This window comes from Microcaecilia unicolor, chromosome 8 (assembly GCF_901765095.1).
Source record: "Microcaecilia unicolor chromosome 8, aMicUni1.1, whole genome shotgun sequence".
Classification (NCBI taxonomy): Eukaryota; Metazoa; Chordata; class Amphibia; order Gymnophiona; family Siphonopidae; genus Microcaecilia; species Microcaecilia unicolor.
In genome coordinates, this window is record NC_044038.1 from 158,647,498 (window position 1) to 158,674,265 (window position 26,768).

General features: G+C 43.8%; 1 protein-coding gene across 1 annotated transcript in view; it reads left to right on the top strand.

Moving 5' to 3' along the window:
* Positions 1 to 17,770: 17,770 nt before the first annotated feature.
* The window catches only part of GALNT10 (polypeptide N-acetylgalactosaminyltransferase 10), a 293,160-nt gene continuing 284,162 nt past the window's right edge, over positions 17,771 to 26,768 (top strand). The window contains exon 1 of the mRNA XM_030211003.1: positions 17,771 to 18,015. Within this exon, the coding sequence (XP_030066863.1) occupies positions 17,833 to 18,015 (183 nt within the window). The 5' untranslated portion in view covers positions 17,771 to 17,832. The remainder of the gene's footprint in view (positions 18,016 to 26,768) is intronic.

The window sequence follows — 26,768 nt, forward strand, 5'->3', positions numbered from 1 at the left end:
TTTAAGTTGTTCGTCCTCGCTCCCACTCCTCCGTGCTGCTGTTCAAACTCTGCGGAATCCAGTTTCGGAGTCTGTCTGACGTCGCAGCACGTTGTACGTGCAGGACGTCGCACAACGTGCTGCGACGTCAGACATACTCCGAAACTGGATTCCACAGAGTTTGAACAGCAGCATGGAGAAGTGGGAGCGAGGACAAACAACTTAAAAGACCTCAGCTCAAGGAATATTTTTAGAGGAAGCGGACCTCGGCTGGCTTAGGTTGGGGTCCCCCGCCAGCAAAGGTAGGTGTTGGCGGCAGTAGGGGGGTCCAGGGCGAAATCTGCGGGGGCCCAGGTCCCTGTGGCCCCACGCAGATACGCCCCTGGGTCAGACCAAAGGGAAGGATTTTAAATTTAGCTCAATCCTTTTTTGCAGTCATAGCGGAAGCTGAATTACATTCGGGTATGTTCCTGGAGGGCTTACAAAGTAAGTTTGTACCTGAAGCAATGGAGAGTTAAGTGACTTGCATAAAATCCTAAGGAGCCACGGTGGGATATAACAAAGGCCCACTGCTCTAATTGTTAGGCTACTCTTCCACTCCTCCTCAAAGACCCATCAAGGCCAGTATCCTGTTTCCACCAGAGGTCAATCCAGGTCAAAGGTACCTCACAGAATCCCAAAAGATAGATTGTATTGTGTTTATACCCAGGAATATTCAATGACTTTCTCCAAGCCCACCTGGCTAATAATAATTTATGAAATTATCCTCCAGGAACTTACCCAAACCTTTTTTTCAACCCAGCTATACTACCTACTTTTACCACATCCTCCAGCAATGAATTCCAGAGTTTAACTTTATGTTGAGCAAAAAATAAGTTTTTTCTCAAATTGATTATAAAATGTTCTACTTCGTAACTTCGTGGAACATCCCCTAGTCTCTGTGCTTTTTGTGACAGAGTAAAAAAGCAATTTGCATTTACCCAATCCATCCATTCATATTCCCCCTCAGCCATCTCTACTCCAAGCTGGAGCCTTAACCTCTTTAGCCCTTCCTTCCCCTTTATCATTTTGCTTGGCCTTCTCTGTACTTTTCCTAATTTCGTTATATCTTTCTTGAGATGTGGTGTCCAGAACTGCACACAATACTCACATCATGTAATACAAAGGCATTATGATATTCTCCGTTAATAATTCCTAATATTCTGGTAGCTGTTTTGGCCAACAGCACTCACTGAGTTGAGGATTTCAGTGTATAGTCCACAATGATGCTTAGATTCTTTTCCTAGGTGGCAACTCCTAACTTGAAACCTAGCATCATGTAACTATCATTTGGATTATTCTTTCCTTTATGCAATACTAGTAAAAAAGGCCCGTTTCTGACACAAATGGAACGGGCGCTAGCAAGGTTTTCCTCGGAGTGTGTATGTTTGGGAGAGTGTGTGTGAGAGTGACTCTGTGAGAGAGAGAGAGAGAGAGTGAATGTGCGAGTGTGTGTGTATGACATTTTTTTTGTGTGTGTGTGTTTGTTTTATGGCGGGAGGGTGGAGGTTGGGAGGGGTGTTTGAATGAGTGTCTGTGTGTGTTAGTGATAGAGGTGTTTTTTGGGAACTCCCTTGGGGGGGGGGGGGGTTGGAGGCATGGATAGTGAAGTTGGAGGGGGTAGTATTGGGCTTGTGTGTCTCTGTGGAGAGAGACATGAGAAACTCTCCTGGCTGTACAACCGCAATGACGGAGCGCAGGGTTTCCATGCGAAAGTGTCGCACTCTTAAGACCTCGTTGACTCTTTGTAAGTCGAGGATCAGTCTGAAAGACCGCCTTTTCGAGGAACCACAAAGTAAATAGAGTAGCGACCACAGCCGCGTTTGGCGGGAGGCACCGGAACCACCGCTCCAAGTTGCAGCAAGACTTGTAAGGTCTCCTCTACCGCCGCCTGTTTCACGGCAGTGCCGCATCGGGACTCCATAAGAGCGTCTCTCACTGGGGGCACTGAATCCCAATCAGTAGCCTTCTCTGATCAGGTCTAGGACCCACTGATCCGAAGAAATCTTGGTCCACTCCTCAAGGAACAGGGAAAGACAACCCCCTACTGCAGGAATCGACCGGCGTCCCGTCATTGTGGAGAACGTCCCTGAACTCCTGGCCGTTGGTCGTCTGCTGCGGAACGGTTGTCCAAGCAAAAGGAGTTCCTCTGCTGAAAATGGGCACGTTGAGAAAACCCAGCAGAGCACCCCGGGCAATACCTGCGAGCTTCACGGAAACGTGGCCTGTAAGAGGAGGGAAACATAGAACCCTTGGAAGAAGGCCTCGGCCTATCCTCAGGTAACCGCTGGGGCTTAGAGTCTCCTAGGTCTTTAACAATCTTCTCCAATTCCTCTCCAAATAACAGAAGGCCCTGAAAGGGTAACCTCACCAGCCTTTGCTTAGAGGCCATGTCAGCCGCACAATGTCGCAGCCAAAGAAGACAGCAGGCAGAAACCGCCACAGACATCTGCTTAGCCGAAGCTCTGACCAGATCATAAAGGGCATCAGCCAAAAAGGACAGGGCAGACTCCATACGCGGGCCAACCTCAGAGAGGGCACCCGCACCATCCTCGGGCTGATCAACCGCCTGCTGTAATCAGGACAGACAGGCCCAGGCTGCATAGGAACAGCAAATAGCCGCTCTTAAGGAACGGTCCGAGATTTCAAAGGACCGCTTCAGCGCAGATTCTAGCCGCCGGTCCTGCATATCCTTCAAAGCAACCCCTCCCTCCACCGGGAGAGTGGTCTTTTTAGTCACGGCCGTGACCAACGCATCGCATCCACTTTAGGCATCCCAAAAAGGGCCAAGTGATCCTCACTCAGAGGGTAAAGCTGACCCATAGCCCTGGCTACCTTCAAAGGCCCATCAGGGTCAGACCATTGAGCTGAAATAAGCTCTTGGATGGAGTCATGCACAGGAAAAGCCCGAGAAGGCTTCTTAGTACTAGCCATCCTAGGATTAACAGAGGAGGCATCACCCTCGGCAGGATCTTCAATAGAAAGGGCCTGCAAGGCGTCAGAAATGAGAGCTGGCAGCTCATCGCGGTGAAAAATCTGTACCGTTTTAGGGTCATCCAAGTCCTGTGGCAAACAGGTACCCTCATCTGGATCATCTGTCCATGAGGGCCTGCCAGACCCCTCACTCCCCACATCCTGACCACAGGGGGGGAGAGATGCGCCACCCTCAGATGGGGAATTTACCCGTCTATGTTTCGTGTCAGACCAACGCTCGGGGGAAGAAGCAAGCTCCGCAGGCAACACAGGGCTATCAAAACCTGGAGGTAATGCAGTCCACATTGTAGTGTCAAACGCCTCCGGCAGAGCTCTTTTTAACATAAAGGCCTTATGCATCAACAGCACAAACTCAGGGGAGAAAAACTCACCCTGGCCCTCCGCCCCCAAATTAGGAGAAGCGGGGGAAGGAGCTCCTCTAGCAGCCTCGGAACAAGGCATCCCCCCGCAGACTCCTCCGCAACAGCGAGGGTCGAGCCACGTGGCGCTTCCAAAATGGCACCTGCTGCCAGTTCCATCTAGCAGGAAGAATCACCACTCGCCATGCCCGTACTAGCACGAGCGTCCAAGGAGCACGTATTGCAAAGCCCTGCTGCTGACCTGCGTTTACTACAGCGGGAGCAGCGCTTAACTGCTTCAGCAGCCATCGCCCGACTGGATGGAAATATAGAAATAAAATGGTGGCCTCGCACCAACTTACCCTGCACAGAACGCTGTCCGCGGGAACCTTCCCGGAGGAGCTGGGCACCACTCTCACCTCAGAAGACCAAGTCAACGAGCTCCGGTCAGGCTGCACAGAACCAGAATCTCTGGAGAAAGCCTCAGAACAGCAACGCTGAATAAGCGCGCTTTTTTTTAATACTATGAGGAAAGTTGGAGGCAGGCAGCAAACGAGGGAATCCGGGAGGAGGGGGGATGGGGTAAGGCAGGGACAGGGAACAAAACTAAGTATGCCTTCAAAGTGGGCACCACCAGCCACAACACTCCTGCTCTACTGGCAAAGCACAGGAGCCACCCCAGGCAGAGATCCAGGAGCTGATCAAGCGACGTCCACACCTGCTGAGAGATAGAGATATACTGAAGGCAGGAGGAGCTAGATGTCCAGGGTCACTGTGTCTTTTCAGTGTTCTCTATCTCCACCTGCTGGTAGGCGGCAGTGTTGCCAGATGGGCGGTTTTACCGGACCCGCCGCAGAAAATTTTTGCCCGCGGCGGGTTGCGGTTTTTTGGGCTTTTTTTTTTTATTTTGGGCGGTTTTCCGGCGGGTTTTTCGGCCGCGGGGGGCGGGGTTAGTGACGTTTTGGGCGGGGTTACTGACGTTCTGGGCGGGGCCGATGACGGGGGAGGCGGGGCCGATGACGAGAGAGGCGGGGCCGGTGACGGGGAAGGCGGGGTTGATGACGACGGGGGCGGGGTGATGACGCGGGGTGGGGGTGTCAGGGGCGGGGTTTGAGTTTGGGCGGGTTTTGAGCTGTTTTTAGGCTGGATTGGGTGGGAAAAAAATTTTCCACCTGGCAACCCTGGTAGGCGGATACAACCCATCAGTTAATGGATTCATCTGCTGCTGAAGACAAGGAAATGTCTCATCATAGTTCAGCATTCCTCTTAAATTAATAAACAATGGGGCTTTTAATCTGCATGTTTCTAGATCTTCAAAAAAAAAGAAAGAAAGAAAACAAGCATGAAAACAAAAACCTTTTTGTCTGTAAATCAAACATCATTTATTAACACACAAAGCTAATGGCAAACTAGGAGAGTTAAGACAAAAAGTACAAGCCAATTTTAATATGTTTGGATTTAAGGAGCTGTAATTTATTCTAAATTAAATGCTTTCCATGGTCATTTAATTACTTGCAATAAAATATAGGCTGTTAAACTTTGCTGTGAAGTGCCACCTACTGGACAGATCATTAGATTCTGTTTGGAGAAAAATCAGACCGCCTACTGTGTCTTACATTTCGGTCAGCCCACTCCATGATGAGCCAGAGCCAGCGCACCTTACAAAATGCTTACCCACTGATGCTTGCAGAAGACAAAGCCTTTTTTTGTTCCAGACTGCCTAGTGATGATGCCCTTCAGGCACCTGCCAAACTATTTTCTAGTCTTAGTACTCTCACTGCAAAGGAAAATACCTTCCTCGTGATTAAAATAAATCTACATTTCTTCATCTTAAGCAGATGATCCTTGAAGTTGACTTGCTGAGTTCATTATAGGAAGCTTTTCCAATGCTTGCAATTTAGCTTTCTCAATTCTTTTCTCTCTGATCATTTGTCAGTAAGCAGAGACACTTTACAAAGAAACATATTAGTTTGATTTCTTCTGAATTGTAATATCATGTTAAAACAACCTTAAAAGCTCCCCATTAAGCAGGGGGAGGAGTTATAAATGTGGGCTACTATTAAGACATGTTCATTTATTGTGAACCCCAGTTATTAGCAACACGGTCTCACTGCATAAAATGGGACTTCTGGTAAAATAAAACATCTTAATGGCAGCCCGCATTGATATCTATTATTAATTATAACTATGCCCCTAACAGACCTACACAGACATCAGTGAAACCAGTGATTAACTATATCTGCAAAAAGGAGCTTAGAAATGCACCTCTCCCACGCTCATATGTCAAGTGAAGGAGAACAGGTCTCACAAAGAAAGAGCAGCAAAAATCTCTCTCTTGCTTGGTGGTCACTAGGCCAGCTACTGATGAAAAACTAATAGTTGAATCAGTCTTCATGGCACCAGAATGCTGCCAGAATGCTTCAGGAGGTTTATGCGTTTGCCTGGCCATTTTCCAATGAAAGCTAGTTTGCCTTACAGTATCAGTACATTTTTGCCAGAGTGGTAACGATGTAGTTAACATAATAGATGATGGCAGTTAAAGTCTACCTGGTGCATTCAATCTGCCTGTCCAATTGCTGGCCATAGGGAGAGACTACTTGTAAGGTATCATTGGTTATCCAAAACAGTGTGTATTAACTTTCTCTACTGTACTTCAACCTCTTGAGTAGTTGAACAGACAGGGCCTTGTTTTAGCAGACACCCAGCCAACCTCAGGGTCCTACAATAATCCAAATAGCCACTAACACCAGAACAGCTGTTGCCGAAACATCCAGTATCTCTGTTTCCTGTTGTCTTTCTAGACAGTGACCTGCTACCTTGAAGCCATGACAGCAACCCAGTTCACATTAAGGTGTATGTAGCCTGACAGACAAATCTAGCTATGTGAATGAAGAATCTTTATTCTTGCAACAATAACAACAGTCCAATGAAGATCCTGCGTTAATAATTGATCATCAAAGTAAAAACAAACAATGGCACCATTTTATATTGTCATGCATTCCCCTCTCTAACCTCCCCACTCTCTTCCCCTATATTTCTATCTCTATCATTCTCTCCTCTGCCCCCAGACCATGACCATTTTAAAAACAAATAAGAGGAAATATTTTTTCACTGAACGAATAGTTAAGCTCTGGAACTGTTTGCTGGAGGATGCAGTTACAGTGGTTATCGTATCTGGGTTTAAAAAAGGTTTGGACAAGTTCCTGGAGGAAAAGTCCATAGTCTGTTATTGAGACAGACTTGGGGAAGTCACTGCTTGCCCTGGGATTGGTAGCATGGAATCTTGCTACTTTTTGGGATTCCACCAGGTATTTGTGACCTAGATTGGCCACTGTTGGAAACAGTATACTGGGCTAGATGGGCCATTGGTCTGACCCAGTATGGCTATTCTTATGTTCTCTCACAGTTATCAATGTCCAGTCACTGTTATTTTAATATATATATTTCTCCACCCACTGTAAACTTCAAAATTCCTCAAAGGTTATCTTCAACAGTCGCTATCTTTACTCAGTGATGTTCGTCGTCCACCACCCTTACAGGTTTTACGTGGCAACATATATAAACATCAACCTCTTCATTGACCTGATCTTCCCTTTAACAGGCAGTATAAACTATACTTTATACAACTTTTTTACTTATGTTAATTGTTGTGTCGGACTCGGGGGGTATTCATGCCCGACATGCATGTTTCGCTCGCAAAAGCGAGCTGTCTCAAGGACCTATCCCCCGTAGTCTTATTAGCGCCAGCTCTACCAAAATATTCCTCAGTATTCTTATGTTCTTACATAACTTTTAAAATTCCTTCTTTCTTATTCTTTCTTGCTACTGCCACTAACCCTCTATTTTTCTCTTCTCCAACATCCATTCTTCTTGACTTTTCCTTCTTTCCTAGCATTCATATCCTCTTCCTATTGTATTGACTCACCCTTGCATCCACCCAGCATATGCCCCACCTTTCCCCATCCTTCTCTCAAGATTGGCTCATATCACTCCCTTCAACAGCCACCCCTGCCTCTTAATACTCCCTCTCCTCCACGGCATCAATCCTCCAGCCTCACTCAGCTTACATCCAGCCCCCCTCCTCCAACCTTTCTCTTTCCCCTTGCCTGTCAGCCTTTCTCCCTCCCTCCTTCAGGTTGAGTGATGGAAGACTGTGAAGTCATAGACTAGCACAAGATCACTATCAGGAAGTGCCAGACTGTGATCTTTGAACATAGAGTATACTGCTGTGGACTTGTAGCAGGGGCTTCCATTGCTCCTCTTGGCCTGTTTTTTTTAATTTTTTCATCTGGTAGGGCCTGGGGATTCCTAGCAGCCACTGTGGCCTAGGGCCAGTAGCTTCTCCTTATCTTCCACTGGGTGAGCACAGGTTTTGCAATTTTTTTCTCCCCTCCCTGAAATATTAGCGCTTCAGGTGACTACCAGGCTTATTTTCGAAAGAGAAGGGCGCCCATCTTTCACACAAATTGGGAGATGGGCGTCCTTCTCCTAGGGTCGCCCAAATCGGCATAATCGAAAGTCGATTTTAGGTGTCCTCAACTGCTTTCCGTTGGGGATGACCAAAGTTCACGGGGGCGTGTCGGAAGCATAGCGAAGGAGGGACTGGGGCGTGCCTAACACATGGGCATCCTCGACCGATAATGGAAAAAAGAAGGGCGTCCCTGACGAGCACTTGGGCGACTTTACTTGGTCCATTTTTCTTTTACGACCAAGCCTCAAAAAGGTGCCTGAACTGACCAAATGACCACCAGAGGGAATCGGGGATGACCTCTCCTTACTCCCCCAGTGGTCACCAACACCCTCCCACCCTAAAAGAAAACTTTTTAAAAAAATTTTCCCAGCCTCACGCCAGCCTCAAATGTCATGCCCAGCTCCATCACAGCAGTATGCAGGTCCCTGGAGCAGTTTTAGTGGGTGCAGTGCACTTCAGGCAGGCGGACCCAGGCCCACCCCCCCCCACCTGTTACACTTGTGGTGGTAAATGTGAGCCCTTCAAAACCCACTGTACCCACATGTAGGTGCCCCCCTTCAACCCTTAGGGCTATGATAGTAGTGTACAGTTGTGAGGAGTGGGTTTTGGGGGGCTCAGTACACAAGGTAAGGGGGTATGCACCTGGTAGCAATTTGTGCCTGGTTGGTGTCCTGGTATGTGAGGTGGACCAGTGCACTACGAATGCTGGCTCCTCCCACGACCAAATGGCTTCCTTGGTTTCCATTATGGCCGAAAATTGGGGACGACCATCTCTAAGGACGACCATCTCTAAGGTCGACCTAAATTTCGAGATTTGGGCGTCCTCGACTGTATTATCGAAACGAAAGATGGACGCCCATCTTGTTTTGATAATACAGGTTTCCCCGCCCCTTCGCTGGGATGTCCTGCGAGCACGTCCTCAGAAAAACTTGGGCGCCCCTTTCGATTATGCCCCTCTATCTAGGTCATCTAGCAGTAAAGTTGGCCTTCAGCAGCAGTTTCAGAGCTCCCAAGTTACCCAGTTTCAGAAGGGAGATTTATGGCCAGATATGCATTTCCGACAATCCTGTCCTAATGTACTATGAAATCCGGGTAAAATCAGGGACAATAAATACCATATTGCTTTGGGATGGAAGTTACTAGGAATGGACAAAAATCTATCTCCTAGAACTAGGTAACTTGGCCAGCTCTGCAGGCTCAATAGCCCCAAAAGAATCACACATTTATTTATTTAAAATATTTTATAACCACACAATCCCAAAGTACTTGGCAGAGAACAAATCAACATATATAATAAAAGCATACAAAATAAAACAACACAAGAAACTTAAATACATTAAACGTGCAAAATGAACCAAAAATATAATACTTTATATCAACAAAGGCTCTGCTTGTAAGCATACCTATGTCATAATTTTTCATTCATTCCATATGCTCTTTATACTAACATCCAAAAAGTTGCTGGAACAGAAGGGTTTTTAATTTCATTTGAACTCTGCACAGTTCTGCAGTACTCTCATCAGTAAGGATGGTAGACCATTCCAGAACTTTGGTCCAACTACCTTGAACACTGAGGCCGTATACTCTTCAAGTTTAACCATTTTAAAAGATGGCATTTCCAACAAATTTGAGTTTGATGATCTAAATGTTCTGACAGGCTGATAAATTCACAAATGCTGAAGCAATAATTGATTAAACTATGATATTTAAAACCTTAAAATACCAGTAATAAAATCTTAAATATGATTCTTTGTTCTATCAGAAGCCAATGCTTTCAATACAAGTGTAATATGACAGAACTGTGAGAAACCTGACATAATTCTTGACTCCGCATTTCGTGCTATTTTTCAGCTGATTCTTATTTAAACCTACAAATAAACCACTGCAGTAGTCAAAGCATGGCATCACCACTCTGAACAACTTCCTTAATTTCAATCTAGAACTCATAATTTGACCAAATATGATAAGAGGTGTGTTAGCCGTGTTAGTCCATTCTTAAAGGTAATCAATAGAAATCAAACAAAATTAAAACATGGAAAAGAAAATAGCATAACTTAATACATTTCTTGATTAGCTTTCGAAGGTTGCCCTTCTTCATCAGATCAGAAATAAGCAAATGTGTTAGCTGACAGTGTATATAACAGTCCCTCATAGATGGTCTAGCAGGGTGGTTAGGAGATGTGCATGGGGAAAATCATAAGAGATCTACAACCTTTGCTCCAGGAGGATGAATTACTGAAGGAAATATTCCCATCCCCACCAGTACTGGCCTTCCGACAGCCACCCAACTTAAAACACAAGCTTATTAGAAGTAAACTGCCAACACAGACTGAAAGGGAACAGAAAGGCACACGTCCTTGTAATATATCTAGCTGCAAACTATGCCAAAACATTTCACAGGACCCCACAGTCATGCACAAAGGAAAGATATTCAACATAAAGGAATCTTTCACATGCTCATCTTCCAATGTGGTATATATCATTCAGTGTAAAAAATGCAACGAAGGTTGTTATATTGGAGAAACAGGCCAGATGCTTAAGACAAGATTCAATTTACATAGACATCACATGAACAATACTGCCAGTAGGGCCCCAACCCCGGTGGGACAGCACTGTACAGAACCAGGACGCCGTACCAGTGATTTCACAGTGAGAATACTGAAAGGTAACTTTAAAACAATACAGGAACGTAAAACCTTTGAAATCAGAATGATTGAATATTTTGACACCCAATGGACAGGACTTAACATGGATCTGGGTTTTCTAGCCCACTATAAACCATAAGTTGTATTTCACTGTTTATCACCCTCCCCTCCCCTCCCCACAAACATCCTGCTAGACTATGGAATGCTTTGAAGTCCCCATGCACATCTCCTACCCACCCTTCTAGACCATCTATGAGGGACTGTTATATACACTGTCAGCTAACACATTTGCTTATTTCTGATCTGATGAAGAAGGGCAACCTTCGAAAGCTAATCAAGAAATGTATTAAGTTATGTCCAATAAAAAAGGTATCATCTTATTTTCTTTTCCATGTTTTAATTTTGTTTGATTTCTATTGATTACCAAATATGATGGAATCACATAGGAGATAAATTGCATTCTGAAGCATATTTCAGAGGGCAATAGTTGACTATTGGGCTCGTTTTCGAAAGAGAAGGACGCCCATCTTTTAACACAAATCGGAAGATGGGCGTCCTTCTCCCAGGGTCGTCCAAATCGGTGACTGGTTCAAATCCCACTGCTGCTCCTTGTGATCTTGGGCAAGTCACTTAACCCTCCATTGCCTCAGGTACAAACTTAGATTGTGAGCCCTCCTGGGACAGAGAAATATCCAGTGCACCTGAACATAACTCACCTTTTGCTACTACTGAAAAAGGTGTGAGCAAAATCTACATAAATAATAAATAAATATAATGGAAAGCCAATTTTAGATGCCCCCAACTGCTTTCCGTTACAGGGATAGCCAAAGTTCAAGGGGGCGTATCGGAGGCGTAGCGAAGGCGGGACTTGGGCATGCCTAACACATGGACGTACTCGACCCATAATGAAAAAAAAAAGGGTGTCCCTGACGAGTACTTGGATGACTTTAACTGGTCCTGTTTTTCTTATGACCAAGGCACAAAAAGGTGGCCAAAATGACCAGATGACCACTGGAGAGAATCAGGGATGACCTCCCCTTACTCCCCCAGTGATCACTAACCTCCTCCCACCCTCAAAAAACATCTTTAAAAATATTTTTTGCCAGCCTAAGATGTCATACTCAGGTCCATCACAACAGTATGCAGGTACCTGGAGCACTTTTAGTGGCTGCAGTGCACCTCAGGCAGGCAGACCCATGCCCATCCCCCTCCCTTTTGCGTTTGTGGAGGAAACAGCGAGCCCTCCAAAACCCACCAGAAACCCACTGTACCCACATCTAGGTACCCCCCTTCACCTATAAGGGCTATGGTAGTGGTGTACACTTGTGGGTAGTGAATTTTAGGGGGGGGGGTTGGGGGGCTCAGCAGACAAGGAAAGAGAGCTATGTTCCTGGGAGCATTTTATGAAGTCCACTGCAGTGGCCCCTAGGGTGCCCAGTTGGTGTCCTGGCATGTCAGGGGGACCAGTGCACTACATATGCTGGCTCCTCCCACGACCAAATGGCTTGCATTGGTCATTTCTGAGATGGGCTTCCTTGCCGAAAATCAGAAACGACCAAGTCTAGGGACAACCATCTTTAAGGATGACCAAAATTTCAAGATTTGGGCGTCCCCGACCGTATTATCAAAATGAAAGATGGACGTCCATCTTGTTTCGATAATACGGGTTTACCCGCCCCTCCATCAGGACGTTTTGCGAGGATGTCCTCAACGTCTCTTTCGATTATGCCCCTCTATATAAAAGAGGATTCTACATATAGCACCAAAAGGAACCATGCTGAGCCACTATTCTATAAAGGATGCTCAACCTGTAGAGAATAGGGGCTCAGTGCATTTTGGGTGTAACTGTGGGTGCTGGGCTTATGCCTCACAGAAGCTGGTGTAATTCCCAAGCCCAAAGTTAGGTGCCAATAGCCATTATTTTCTAACACCATACATAACTTCTTGGACTGACCCTGACCTGTCAATGCCCCTTCCATTAGCACGCTCCCTTTTTAGATGCACACAAGAACAGTTGGGCGCAGTTATTAAAGGAGTGTGCAGATCTGAGATTCTATAATCAGCTCCTAAAGTTAGGGCCGATAGCGTGCATTCTGTAACAGTGCATGTATGTTAATTGGTTTAACAAGCCAATCAGCATTAACAGCGCTCAACAAGCAATAAAGAGTAGTAATTGTCGCTAATTATAATTTATGTGCATAAATCCTTAAGCATATTTCTTAATGCAGTGCACTTAAATTCTAACATGCACATGCAAAAAGTGCGTGGAAATAGGTGTTTCAAAATTTAGGCTCATTGTTATAGAATGTGGCCCTGCGCACCTAAATCTATGTGCTGAGATTTACACCAGGTTTTGTTGACATGCACATGCAAAAAGTGCGTGGAAATAGGCGTTTCAAAATTTAGGCTCATTGTTATAGAATGTGGCCCTGCGCACCTAAATCTATGTGCTGAGATTTACACCAGGTTTTGTTGCCATAAATGGAAGCATGCTGATATCGGCACCTAACTTTAGGCACTGATTATAGAATCTGTGGGTACCTGCTGCAGTAAAAGGGGGCCTCAGTGTATGTCAAAAATGTGCTGATGCTAGCACAGGCTCCTTTTACCACAGCTTAGTACAAGGACCCCGTGGAGGGGCATAATCGAACGAAAACGTCTATCTCCATGGGCGTTTATCTCCGAGAACGGGTCTGTGAAGGCGCGGACCAGACCGTATTTTCAAAAAAAAAAAATAGATGTCCATGTTTTATTCGACAATTTGTGAGCTGGGCGTTTTTGTTTTTCAGCGATAATGGAAAATGAAAGCGCCCAGCTCAAAAACGAATAAATCCAAGGCATTTGTTCGTGGGAGGGGCCAGGATTCGTAGTGCACTGGTCCCCCTCACATGCCAGGACACCAACCGGGCACCCTAGGGGGCACTTTTATAAAAACAAAAAAAAGGTAAAAGAGCTCCCAGGTGCATAGCACCCTTCCCTTGTGTGTTGAGCCCCCCAAATCCCCCTCAAAACCCACTGCCCACAAGTCTACACCATTACTATAGCCCTAAGGGGTGAAGGGGGGCACCTACATGTGGGTACAGTGGGTTTGGGGGGGTTGGACGACTAAGCATTAAGCAGCACAATTGTAACAGGTGGGGGGGGGATGGGCCTGGGTCCATCTGCCTGAAGTCCACTGCACCCCCCTAACAACTGCTCCAGGGACCTACATACTGCTGCCAGGGAGGTGGGTATAACATTTGAGGGTGAAAATAAAAAGTTGTGAAAATCATTTTTTGTGGTGGGAGGGGGTTAGTGACCACTGGGGGAGTCAGGGGAGGTCATCCCCGATTCCCTCTGGTGGTAATCTGGTCATTTAGGGCACTTTTGGGGGCCTTATTCGTGAAAAAACAGGGTCCAGGAAAAGTGCCCTAAATTCTAGCTACAAACGCATACTTTTTTTCCATTATCGGCGAAAGGCGCCCATCTCTGTTCGGGTGATAACCATGCCCCAGTCCCGCCTTCACCACGCCTCCGACACGACCCCGTCAACTTTGTACGCTTCCGCGATGGAGTGCAGTTGAAAACGTCCAAGTTCGGCTTTCGATTATACCGCGTTATTCGTTTTTGTGAGATAAACGTCCATCTCCCGATTTAGGTCGGAACTTGGGTGTTTTTCTCATTCGATTATAAGCAGATTAGGTCTCAGTGTTAGTGCCATGCAAAAGCACCTCAGTTTGATTCCCAGCTTACGTTATCTGCTTCCAATGGTTGGCTGTGAGTAGGAATGCTGTGGAGATAGGAAGCAGTAGAGCTATCAAGTTACTCAGTTCCAAGGGGAAGATGAGGACAGTTCTGGCTTTCTGACAACCCTATCCTGATGCATTATGGAACCTGAGTATGAATTTCAATGGGCAGAATCAAGGTCTATAAATCCCACACTGCTTTAGAGTGTAAGTCTAAAATCAGGATTAGTCTATACAGTATCAGGCTTATTTTCAAAGCACTTTGGGAGGCTAAGTTCCATAGGTTTCTATGGAACTTTGGGAGGCTAAGTGCTTTGAAAATATGCCTCTATGTCTCCCTCTTGCAATTGGCATTTCTAAGGTAGGGAAAGGAGGTCATTGTATAATGGCATAGGAGCCAACTTTTCAATATTATTGAGGATGCTAAGCCCAATGGAAATAACCCCTCCCTGGCCACATACAAGGAATTTTCTCAATATTGGGGGTGCTCAAGCAACCACAGAGTTCCTCCTATGCATAACGGTGATATTTAGAGGCAGGATATAGGATCCATGATTGTAAGTTTCCAGTAGGAACCTTGGTGTTTGGCTCCAGGCTACTACAATGACTAGACAAAAGTATGTGAAAGGGATATGAGGAAAAAAATCCATGGGGTGTTGTGAATGTTTTATGGTGCTAGATCCTAACCCTAGTGCCAGTTGATCTGGAAGCCCAAAGGGCAAAACAGATTGGAAAACAAAGGACAAGGCACAGATCAATAACAGTTCAGTAGAGTTCATATCATAATTCTTTGAGTATCATTTCTGATTCTATCTTGAAAAGTATTAGTTTTATATTGAGTCTTTATTGGACTAAAAACGCTTTGCAGTTTGTAGTTCAACAATCTTTCTCAAGGCTGGGGATAGGGTACAGGTTGACAAAGATTTCCATAGGATTAGCTACATAACCAAAAGGCTGTCATTTTTCTGTTGAGACATAACATCCAAGATTCAGCTGAAATTTAAATCTATTATTATTTTCTCAATGCTTTCAGTTCTTTTACAGTGTCTTTTAAATTTATCTATTATAACTACTTTGAAATGTATAAAAAAAGAAGTTATTTTTCCCTATTGTGACTTGGGCAACATTTATTTATTTATTTGTAGCATTTGTATCCCACATTTTCCCACCTATTTGCAGGCTCATTTTTTAAGAACAGTACATTTTAATGGGAAGCTGAAGCCCAAGTATTTCCAGAGACTACCACAAGCTTGCCAACATTCTGACATTATTACAACATCACACAACTTGTTGATATCAGTTCAGCTCACTTTAAATGGAAAGAACTGAACAAATGCAATGGGACACTTACTTGAGTACCACTGTACCTAATAGACAGAGAACACATATGTGATTCGCGAAACACCAGTTCCGTTTCCTTCTTAGGCAATAATGATTACGTGACTTTTAAACAAGAACAAGAGTACTAAAGTTTTCTCCCATTTTTTTGTTATGGAGCTAACTCATAATATATGTAGCCTTTGACCATACCAAACCTAGACTCAGACTTGCAAGCTCTCTGAAAAGCATCGCAACTTATTTTCCTCAGCACTACTACGTATATTCTCTGTACTATATAAATAATATAGAATCAAGGCCTAACTTATTAAACAAACTAGTATAAAAGGCCTGTTTCGGTAGGCAATGAAACGGGCGCTAGCAAGGTAATCCCCCCCCCCGCAGCGTCCTTCCTGTCTCCCCTGCCCCCCCTGCAGCCACCCATCTGGTCTCAGGACCCCCTCCCCACCAACCCTCCTCTGCCCCTGCAGCCACGCATGTGCAGCGGCCCTCCTCTCTCCCCTGCTCCCCCTGCAGCCACCCATGTCCAGCGACTCTCCTCTCCCCCTGCCCACCCTGCAGCCACCCATGTCCAGCAACCCTCCTCTCCCCCTGCAGCTACCCATATCCAGCGACCCTCCTCTCCCCTGCCCCCCTGCAGCCACCCATGTCCAATGACCCTCCTCTCCTTTCCCCTTGCCCCCCTATAGCCACCCATGTCCAGCGACCCTCCTCTCCCTCTGCCCCCCCTGCAGCGTCCCTTCTGTCTCCCCTGCCCTCCCCTGCAGCCACCCATCTGGTCTCAGGACCCCCTCCCCACCTCCCTCTTCCCTGCCCCCCCTGCAGCCATCCATGTCCAGCGACCCTCCTCTCCCCCTGCAGCCACCCATGTCCAGCGATCCTCCCCTCCCCCCTCCAGCCACCCATGTCCAGCGACCCTCCCCTCCCCCCTCGGCGCATCACCCAAACCCCTACCCCCCCAGCACATCACCCAAGCCCCTACCCCCCCCCTCGGGCACATCAACCCCCTTGCCACCCACAGCCGCCAATACTAACGCTGTCCAGCCGCTGCTGCGTCTCCTGTTGAGCAGCAGCGGCCGGTACAAAAAGAAAAAAGCCAAAAAAAGATTTTAAACCTCAAACACGGCTCCATAGACAGCCATCTGACGTTGGCTGTCATCTCTGCAGCCGCTCCTCCTCTCCTCTCTGATGTCGCTGCGCTCCTCCGGGGTCTTCCTGCAGGGACAGTGACGTGGAGAGGAGAGAAGGAGCGGCTGCAGTGACGACAGCTAATGCCAGATGGCTGTCTACGGAGCCGCGTTTCAGGTTAAAAATCTTTTTTTGGCTTTTTTCTTTTTGTACCGGCCGCTGCTGCTCCACAGGAGAAGCAGCAGCGGCCGGACAGCATTAGTATTGGCGGCTGCGGGTGGCGAGGGAGTTGATGTGCCCGAGAGGGGGGGTAGCGGCTTTGGTGATGCGCCGGGGGGAAGGTCTTGGGTGATGCGTCGGGGGGGGGGGGGGTAGGGGCTTGGGTGTTGTGCCGAGGGGGGGGGGGCACTGAGAGCTGATTGGTAGGCAGGGGGAGGAGTAGGGAAACACGCTCCGCGTACTCCTCCCCCTGCCTGGCCTGTGGTTTTCCAGGGCAGGGGCTTGGGTGTTGCGCCGAGGGGGGGCACTGACAGCTGTTTCCCAGGTAGGGGGAGGAGTAGGGAAACACGCGTACTCCTCCCCTTCCCTTGGAATCAGCTATCAGTGACATCACTGACAGTGCATTCTAAACTACCTAGCAGACCACCTCCGAGGGAGCCACAGTCCCAGGCACATTAGAACGTTGGAGGTGAGAATTATTATATAGGATGTCCTCCATGTGCCAAGAAAATAACTCTCCGTAACAAATCAGCTTTACTTCTCCCCAGTCCCAACCTGTTAGCTTCACTACATATGTGAACTGGTCTACACTAAGCTCAAGAAACAGGGTGCCGAACGATCCCATTTCTACTTCAGCCAGGTTAGCGACACATATTGGTAGAGCGAACTCTTGCAATACCTAACACATTTTGTTGAAATTTCGAAAATCTAGGACCATGATTAGAGGAACCTCAGGGTCAGTGTTTGATAGTAACACATGCATTTTCCGCTTTTTAGCACTTACCCTGTGGGCGAGTACAGATGGTAGAGTCCGCTCCGCCCCTGCCTGGCTCCGCCCCTCCTCCGCGCGCCAGCCCGTTGGTGGCGGAAGTGCAGCTGCAGTTTGAGCTCGCTTTTGCCTGTGGGAAGTTGTCGCGAGTTCCCCTGTTGCGGCGGCCCCAAAAGCAGACCTCCAAATGAGGCGGAAGGAGAAGCGACTCTTACAGGCGGTCGCGCTGGCGCTGGCGGTCCTAGTCTTCCTGCCAAACGTGGGTCTGTGGTCATTGTACCGTGAGAGCCGGCTGGAGAGCGCGCACGGGGCGAGGGAGCTTCGAGGAGCCCCGGCTGTGGCGCCTGGAGCGGGAGCAGTGGCCGGACAGGTAAGAAGGGTGGGACTGTGATTGGCTTCTTCTTTCTGCGACCCCACAGGTACGAATGCGGGTCTGTAATTGGCTGCCTCTTGCTGCGTCTCCTTGGAAACCGCGTCCCGGCTGTATACTTGGTGGGATGTGATGGCATCTTTTGTCTCTTCATGTGCGGGGTTATGTCCAGCACTCCCCAAAGTTCTAGTCTACCTTATAGATGCACTTTTCGGAACAGCTGTGGATGTTTTTCAGAGTTTTAATCTGTTCTTAATACCCCACAGCTTTGTCTCTCTTCCTTTTCTGCACCAGAAGCAGCACTTTCTTGCCAGGTTGCCTTTATCTGGTACTTCTCCAAGTTACAGTGTATATAGCCCATCATCGTGGGGATGAGATGTTTTCTTTTGTGGATAAAATTTCTGGGCTCAGTCCTCGTTGTAGCTGCTAAAATGACTGCTGTAGTTCTGTTCCACCTTCAGAATGAGACAATTTGTCCCCAGCCTAACAAGAACTAAACGGTAAAGGACTTTTTTTTTAAATTTGTATGAAGTCTTTATTAAGCATTGAAAGATCCCTATACATAAGAAATTACTTGAGGATAATATGCATACAAACACTTAAAAAGGGCCCAGCAATAAGAGCTCTCTGCTGTAATTTCAGACAAAGGCAAGTTTTGAGAATTGTGCTTCTGCAGAAATTTACCATTTAACACTTAAAAAAAGCAACACAGCAAAACTATTTAAAGTAGGGCAGTGTTTTATAACACTGTTATGAAAAAGGTTAGCATTATTCAGCACACCCAGAAAGTGATTGCTCCCTTTTTTTTTTTGAATGACATAATTGAGGTTAGCTTAAAAAAAAGTGTTTGTGATCTAAGCAGTTAATTTTGATTTCAGTTCTCCAGTGATGATTCAGACCTCTGCCTTGCTGGATGGCTGACAGACTGATAAATTCCTCTTGTAAAAATGCAAATTTCTTTGGTACTTCTTATTTGCATCAAATAGGGCTGTCAGTGAGGGCTAGGAATTACACCAGAAAAGAGACTAATTTTAAAACAGAGTTCTTTATCTTCAAAATCTTTCTCAATATCTGTTGACGTGTTTACTAATAGTAAAGGTTTGACATATTCTGCTATGGTTAAGCACAGTTATAACTGTGGGGTAGCTGTGATCTCTCTAAATATAAGTTGTATATAAACAATTATTGCTCCACAGTTTTATTATCCTGTAAGTTTATTTTTAAATAAGAAAGTTAAAATTGTATTTATTCATAAATATATTTATTTATTTGACATTTCTGTCCCACGTTTTTCCAAGGGATTACTCGGGTTCAATGTGGCTAACATAGCAATGGTCCAGTGAGAGTCTGCCGAAACAATGGAACAATGAAATCTCACGAAGACAGACAAACAAACAGGAAAAGTGGGAAGTAGACCAGGCTGTCCAGGAACAACGCGAAGACTGCTAATGATGATAAAATGTTTATTTCATAGACTCGATACAGACCTGTGTTTCGACGTAAGCCTGCTTCAGGAGTCTTCATATAAATATATGTGAATCACAAATGGGTAATCATGAATTGGTAAAATGAATACAGACAATAAAGCATAGAGAACTCATTGTTACTTTCATTGCGTTTACTTCAAAAAGGTCTTTTTCAACACCTTTTCATTTTACCAATTTATGATTACCCATTTCTGATTCACATATATTTATATGAAGACTCCTGAAGCAGGCTTACTGCTGAAACACAGGTCTGTGTCGAGTCTCTGAAATAAACGTTTTATCATTAGCAGTCTTCGTGCTAACACAGTAATAACTTTTGAATATTACATAATATGTCATATTAAACAGATTTACAATAGAACATATACAAATGTTAACATCTTGAATTGAACCTAAAGAGAAAGGAAAAGAGTGAATGGTTTTAGGAGTGCAGAAGTTAGACAAAAGGAGCCTTAATTGAGCATAGAGTAACTGTTTGATATTGTAGTATAAGGATGAGTTAATGGGTTAATGTTTTAATTGACTCTTTAGAGAATACTGTTGGTTATTTTTTATCCTCTGATTTGTTTCCTACTTTCATTCTAGATTAATCTAGCCAAGTGATTAGAAATGTATGGAATTTCTCTAAGTAAAGAGAACATTTTGTGACAAAGAACTAAAATGTTATGTTAAATATCTAGAATACTTCACAAATCATGCACATAGTCATCTTCAGGATAGCTACTCCATCTGGGTGAGGGAACAATATTGATTGTAGTAGTACAAATATCCAATTAAAGTTGAGTGCTGGAGCTATCTCTTATACCTGCAAATCTTATGATTCAAAATTTGGTTAAAGATTTTGCTTTTTTTTTCCTTTACTGTAGCTGTTTAACCTGAACACCTCTGGAATTCTTTTCTGACAAAACATTTACAAGTCCGTTTACTAAGCTGCGCTAAAGAGTGGCCTTAGCGTGCCCTTATGTAGGTCTTTCCTGTGCACTAAGGCCATTTTTAGCACAACCAGAAAATGCTGTTTTTCAGAATTAATGGTCAGGTGCTAAGGTGCTAATGTTGCCATTAGCACGGGAACACTTACCGCTACGTATTTTGTAGGCGGTAAGGGCTCATGCACTAATCAGCACATAGTAATGCAGACACACTAACTGATTAGCACAGAGATACCCACTCTGTGCTCCAGACATATCCCCCCTCTGAAGAAATAAATTTTATTTTTAACGTGTACGCATGCAGATCATAATATTATTGTAGGATGCCTCGGCGAATCCTGCAGTAAGCCCTTTTAAACTGCATTAAGCATACGCTAGTGCTTACTGCAGCTTAGTAAAAGGACCCCTTAATATGACATTTAAACAATTAAATTGGACATAACACAACTCTTCCGTTGTACGATTCCCTAATTTGGCTGTGCCTCATGAACTTTATCTTACCACAACATCACTTTGTATTTGTTTACACCGAAGTCTGCAAACGCCTCTCCGGTACTATGTAAGCCATATTGAGCCTACAAATAGGTGGGAAAATGTGGGATACAAATGTAACAAATAAATAAATTTCTGCTTATACATTGACCACTTGATTAAAAAAAAAAGTTGAAGTGTATGCTTTCAGTTAGACTCAAAGAAAGTGTGTTTTATTTATTTATTTATTTATTTATTTGTGACATTTATATCCCACATTATCCCAAACAAGTTTGAGTTCAGTATGGCTTAAAATAAACAGTATAGGATACATAACAAAGAATAATGCATAAGAAAGTAATTTGTTGTAATAATACAATTTTACAATACAGTATCATAAACGTACTGGGATACCTATGAATTTAACATTTAGAAAATCTATTATGAATGAGATATTGTACATGAAGCAATGAGAAAGTTAATGATAAACAGAGTAATAACCAATTCAAGTAATTAGTTGTTTGAGATATGCTTGTTCTTTGTGAGGGTTTGTTTCAATAGGAACGATTTGAGGATTTTGAGGAATCTAGTATTTTCATGTTCTTTGATGTAATAACTTGGTCTGTGAATGTATTGATGGCCTTGCTCTTCACAATATTTGTATCTCCCCTCTTCCCTCCCCCCGCCCCTCCCTTGGTTGAAGAAATAATCTAGGTGGATGTTGTAGCGAACTTTAAAACTAAATAGGCATGTACCAGTATTGTATAATTATTTTGTTACTGTTTTATTATAATATGGTAACATAGTAGATGATGACAGAAAGAGAAGATTGGCTTATCTTTTGTGTTCTATTGATAGATTTATCTTTGGATAGATGAGCACATAAATTCTCATACTTCAGCCAACACCAGCTATCCACCTTCCAATGTCTCTTTTACTTGAACTTCCAACCCCTTTCTAATCATTGTCCTCTATATCAGTTCCAAGCAAGCCCAGAATCTGTAAAAAGTATTGGCTTCTACCACCACTAGTAGGCCTGTCTTGGGGGAATAGCCATATGATTAGAGCATTGAACTGAGGAACAGAATCCCAGTTCAAATCCCACTGTGACTTCTTATGGTCTTGGGCAAATTGCTTAACCTTTGCTTCATGTACAAACTTTTATATTGTAAGCCCTCTGGGAATAGGAAAAAAAATCTCCTGTACCTTAATGAAACTCACCTTGAGCTAAAATTAAAAAAAGGCATGAGCTAATTCTAGAATCCCATCCTTTCCCTTCTTTCATCCGTGAATCCAGTGGCCAATGTCCTTACCATTTCTTATTACCAAGTTGATTAATAATCTACACAGCTACCAAAACTAGAGAAGCAATTGTCCAGAATATCCTTCCTCTCCATATTCATTGAAGTTGAGGACACTTTATGCAGGTTACCCCATTGCCTTTATGTTTTTATACTGTCATTTCGGTCACAACAGCTGCGCCATGCAGGCTACCTCGGTACTTTCCTGGAAGCATAGGCTGTTGGAGATGCAACTGTTGTTGCTTGATGTTTGAGTTTACCCCCTTGGAGCATCTTTTCTGTTGAATGGTATGTTGTGTGGATCTTAAATCAACAGGATAAATGTTTCTGTTGCTTTCAAAATGCTGTGCATTTTTATTACTAACCTTGACTTTAAATGCTGTCATTGTAAAAATGCATACTATTAAAGAAATTGATTTTTGTCCACAAAGTGCACTTTAACCCTAAAAAATTTCTTATACTGTGGTAGGATGTTAATACAGTACCACTAATTATACCTAACTGGGGGCAGTTTTCAGCCAGTAATTTCCGCTATGTAGTAACATAATTAGAAACCTGCACAATAAGTGGGATCCAACTTACCCCTTAGATCAGGAGTTCTCAACCCAGTCCTTGGTACACATACAGCCAGTCAGGTTTTTTGGGACATCTACAATATAAATTTGCATGCACTAACTACTGTATACAAATCTATCTCGTACATCTTCATTGTGGATATCCTGAAAACCTGACTAAGGGGGTTGTTTACTAAAGCTTAGCGCAAGTTATCTGCAGCAGGGCCAATAGGATTAAAATGGGTCCTGCTGCAAATAACGTGAGCTAAGCTTTAGTATACAGCATTTTCCCATATACACAAAAGACAAAAATCCAAAAGCCCTTATTTAGGCATTACTAGCTAGAACTGTTGACTTTATAATTTCAACAGACATGATTAGCACACTTGCTCTTTCCTAACTCTAGCACATTCATCCCCCAGCCTCAGTGCCAGCCCAGCCTTGCCATAGTCAAAAAGTCAACAGTTTTAGAGAGAAGGAGAAATGTGAAACTTCAAAGGCAAAGCAGAATTTTTGATTGCAAAATTCGGATCATCAGGGTGCATTGAAATCTGGTGTTATATTTGAGAGCTAGAGTGTTGAATACATCCATTTTGAAGACTCCTGAGGCAGGCCGCTGTGGCCGAAACATGATTCGTGTCGAGTCTGTTGAATGTTTGAATAAAACTCTTGCTTGATTCACATATTATCTAGCTCTACCTTTTTTGGTGTCACCTTTGCTGTGTTTGCTTGACTTGTACTTTGCGAGGGACTTTGTTCTTCTGTTTTCTGACGATCTCTGTGTATTTCTCACATACCTTTAACCATGAAGTGTAATGGCACCAAAACAACCCACGAGCGTAAGTCATTATGTTCATTTTAGTTGGGTGGGTATGAGATCCTGTCTGGTCAATCATGTCAAATGGGTTACAAACATTATTCTGCTAACTAGGCTATAAAGCCTATAAATAGTTGCTATGATAGAGGACATTATCCCTTTACTCTATTATTTTTGGTACATTCCGGCATCACTCTTGAAAATCATTTGTAATAATGTTTATTTTTTGGCTGCTTTTGTTAAAATTTTATAGAAAAAAAACCCTGTAAATGGGGCTATTACCATTTACCTGAAAAAGAAAATAGGTAAGAAACTTAAAAAAAAAATTAAAAAAAGAATTCACAGCCCTAGGGATGAAGTCTCCACCATTGCATAATGATATCCACCCTTTCATGCAATATCTCACATGCAAATTTACATGCCTTGTGCATGTATTTGCACATTTAGGTTATAGACTATTAGCAGTTACACTTGTAAATTGCTTAATTGGGTGCAAGTTGGCACTAACAGCCAATGATCAGAAATAATTGGAGTTAATTGGCACTCTTTGACATCAGTTTGCAGTTACACGCTTAACTGCACTTAGGTGCTATTCTATAATGTTGGCCCCTAACTTCTACAGTGAGTAACTGCAAGAGGGGTATGGATGTGGGAGGGGCATGGGTAGGGCAGGGAAGTTGCTGCCAAGTACTTATTCACAAAATGTTTGGAATACTCTGTTACACACGTAATAACTGCTGCATTTAAGCGCAAAGTATTTACGCTTGTCATATAGCTAACACAAGTGATCTTGCTAATGAACACATGTTTGTAGCGCTATAGAAATGCTAAGTAGTAGTAGTAAATGCAGACTTACATTAGTATTCAATAACAGTAAATAGGTGCATACTTGCCATTATAGAATTTGTGCTTAGCGCACACTTTAGACATCTAAAATTTAGGTGACCTTTAGAGAATTACTCATCTAGAGACTAACTCATGTTGCTCTCATACTAGGTTTCAGAAGGAGAAAAGGCAGTTCAGGTTGGAAGAGTGGGGTTAAGAATAAATCTAAGCTTGCACCTGAGATGTAAGGACTTGCTTGAGGTCACATGGAGTATCAGTGGGATTTGCTTTAGCCATTAGGCTACTCTTCACTTTCTCATAAAAGCAAATATACCACACATTCCATTGTAAACTAGTCTTTAAATATAGCTAGTGGTTTTTTTTTTTTAACTCAACAGGACCTGTTTAAGTTAGATGGATTTCTTGGGAGTGTGGGCTGTTTTCATCCTAGGGGCTGAAACTGTTGCATATTATCTTAACTCTTGAAGGACAAAATTAGTCTTGCTTTAATAATATCACTGATAGTGCCAAAAGGGTGAAGACAGAAACAATGTTCTATTGTGCCTAAGATTTATTCCCTCTGAATAAAGTAGATTAGGACCTTATTAGCCATCCTGAAACATCATCTGGCTATTAACCTTGTTTTCCTTCATATCATTAAACAGAGAACATTACTGCTAGCTTGAAAATCTACAGAATATGATGATACACAGTACATGTTACCTCCTGGCAGTTGTCTGTAATGAACCACCATGTGACAATTGCATTATGTAAAAGAGCTGCACCATAAAAAGCAATAAGCTGCTTGAACTATAACAATAGTTATTTTATAGCAATAGCGTTTACTTTGCCAGATAAAGGCATCCAAGGAATGTCTTCAAACTTGTTTGGACCAAATCCGGTTATGAGGGCTCTAATTGTGAAGTCTCTCCAGCTGTTGCAAAATCAATATAAAGGTGCTATGTTTAATTGATTCATTTTGAAAGCAGTTTTTAGGTACGAACTATGCCCTCTTTTTTTGTATTGGCAGTACACTCCACAAGAAATTAGTACAGGTATGAACAAAACCCTGTCCTAAGCAATTTATAGTGCAAGTTAATATTGTACTTCAGCAAATCACTATCATCTGTTGCTTTATGTTCCACAAGTAGAATTTGAACCTACCAGCTCATTACTATAACTGCTTATCTCCAGTGGTATTTCTTATACAAGCCCCGCAGTTCAGGTTTTACTAAGAAGCCTGCTTGTAAGCTACATCATGTGAGTAGGGCAACCATAAGCCTGAATTCTGCAAAGAAACAACTTGCTACCTAGCCTGTGAACTTATGCATTTCTGAAATACATTTCTTGTGTAACTCAATCAGCAAAGTGTATGTAAATACTTATTCTGTGGTTTTTATAGTGACTAGCGATGTACCAGCTTAAGAGTTGGTAAAGAAGAGAGTCTCCTTTTCCAGTGGGTACATCTGAATGGAGATTGCTATAACCTGTTATAAAGCGTAAAATTCTACTGCTTTGTCATTATCACCCATTCATTCATCTCTCCCTCTATTCTCTCCCCATTACTATGTTTCCCCTTGACACTTTTATTAGAATGCTTTTATGTTTCACTTACGTATTCTAATAATAATTTTAGAAGGAGTAGCTGTGTTTGATGTAACAAAAATTAGAGGCAGATGGTTCCTTATAAACTGTTAATTTATTAGGCATGAGCTTTTGAGAACCACAGTCTACTTAATCTATGAGATGCCACTTGCCGCTGTCATATTCTGATATTGCCATGCTTTGCTCTTATTGTCCTGATCTGAGGAAGGAGGTTTTGTCTTCTTCAACCTAGTCAGAAGTTGTGAAGTTAGTCCAATAAAAAGGTGTCGCCTTTATTTTTTATTTTTATTTGTTAAACTAAAGTTATTTTGTAGTTCAGGAATTTTTATTAGTACCTAGCACCTTTATTACTTTAACATCATTGAGCAAGATGTTGGGCTCTGGTTGCAGAGATAACCAATGCCCCCTTGCCCAAAGCCCTGGAGTAAGGACTGCATAACTTTTTTCTCCGAGGACAAGCAGGCTGCTTGTTCTCACTGATGGGTGACGTCCACGGCACCCCCTCCAATCGGAATCTTCACTAGCAAAGACGTTTGCTAGTCCTCGCGCGCCGATGCGCACCGCACATGCGCGGTCGTCTTCCCGCCCGAACCGGCTCGTGTTCGTCAGTCTTCTTTTGTCCGCGCTCGGGACGGTCGTGTTTTTGCCGCCGTTTCGTGCCCCTCAGAGGACCCTCGCGCGTCTTTCGTGTTTTCACAAAAAATAAAAAAGAGAACCTTTTTCCAGTATTTCTAGCTTTTTCCCAGCGTAAGTTTTCTTTTGCT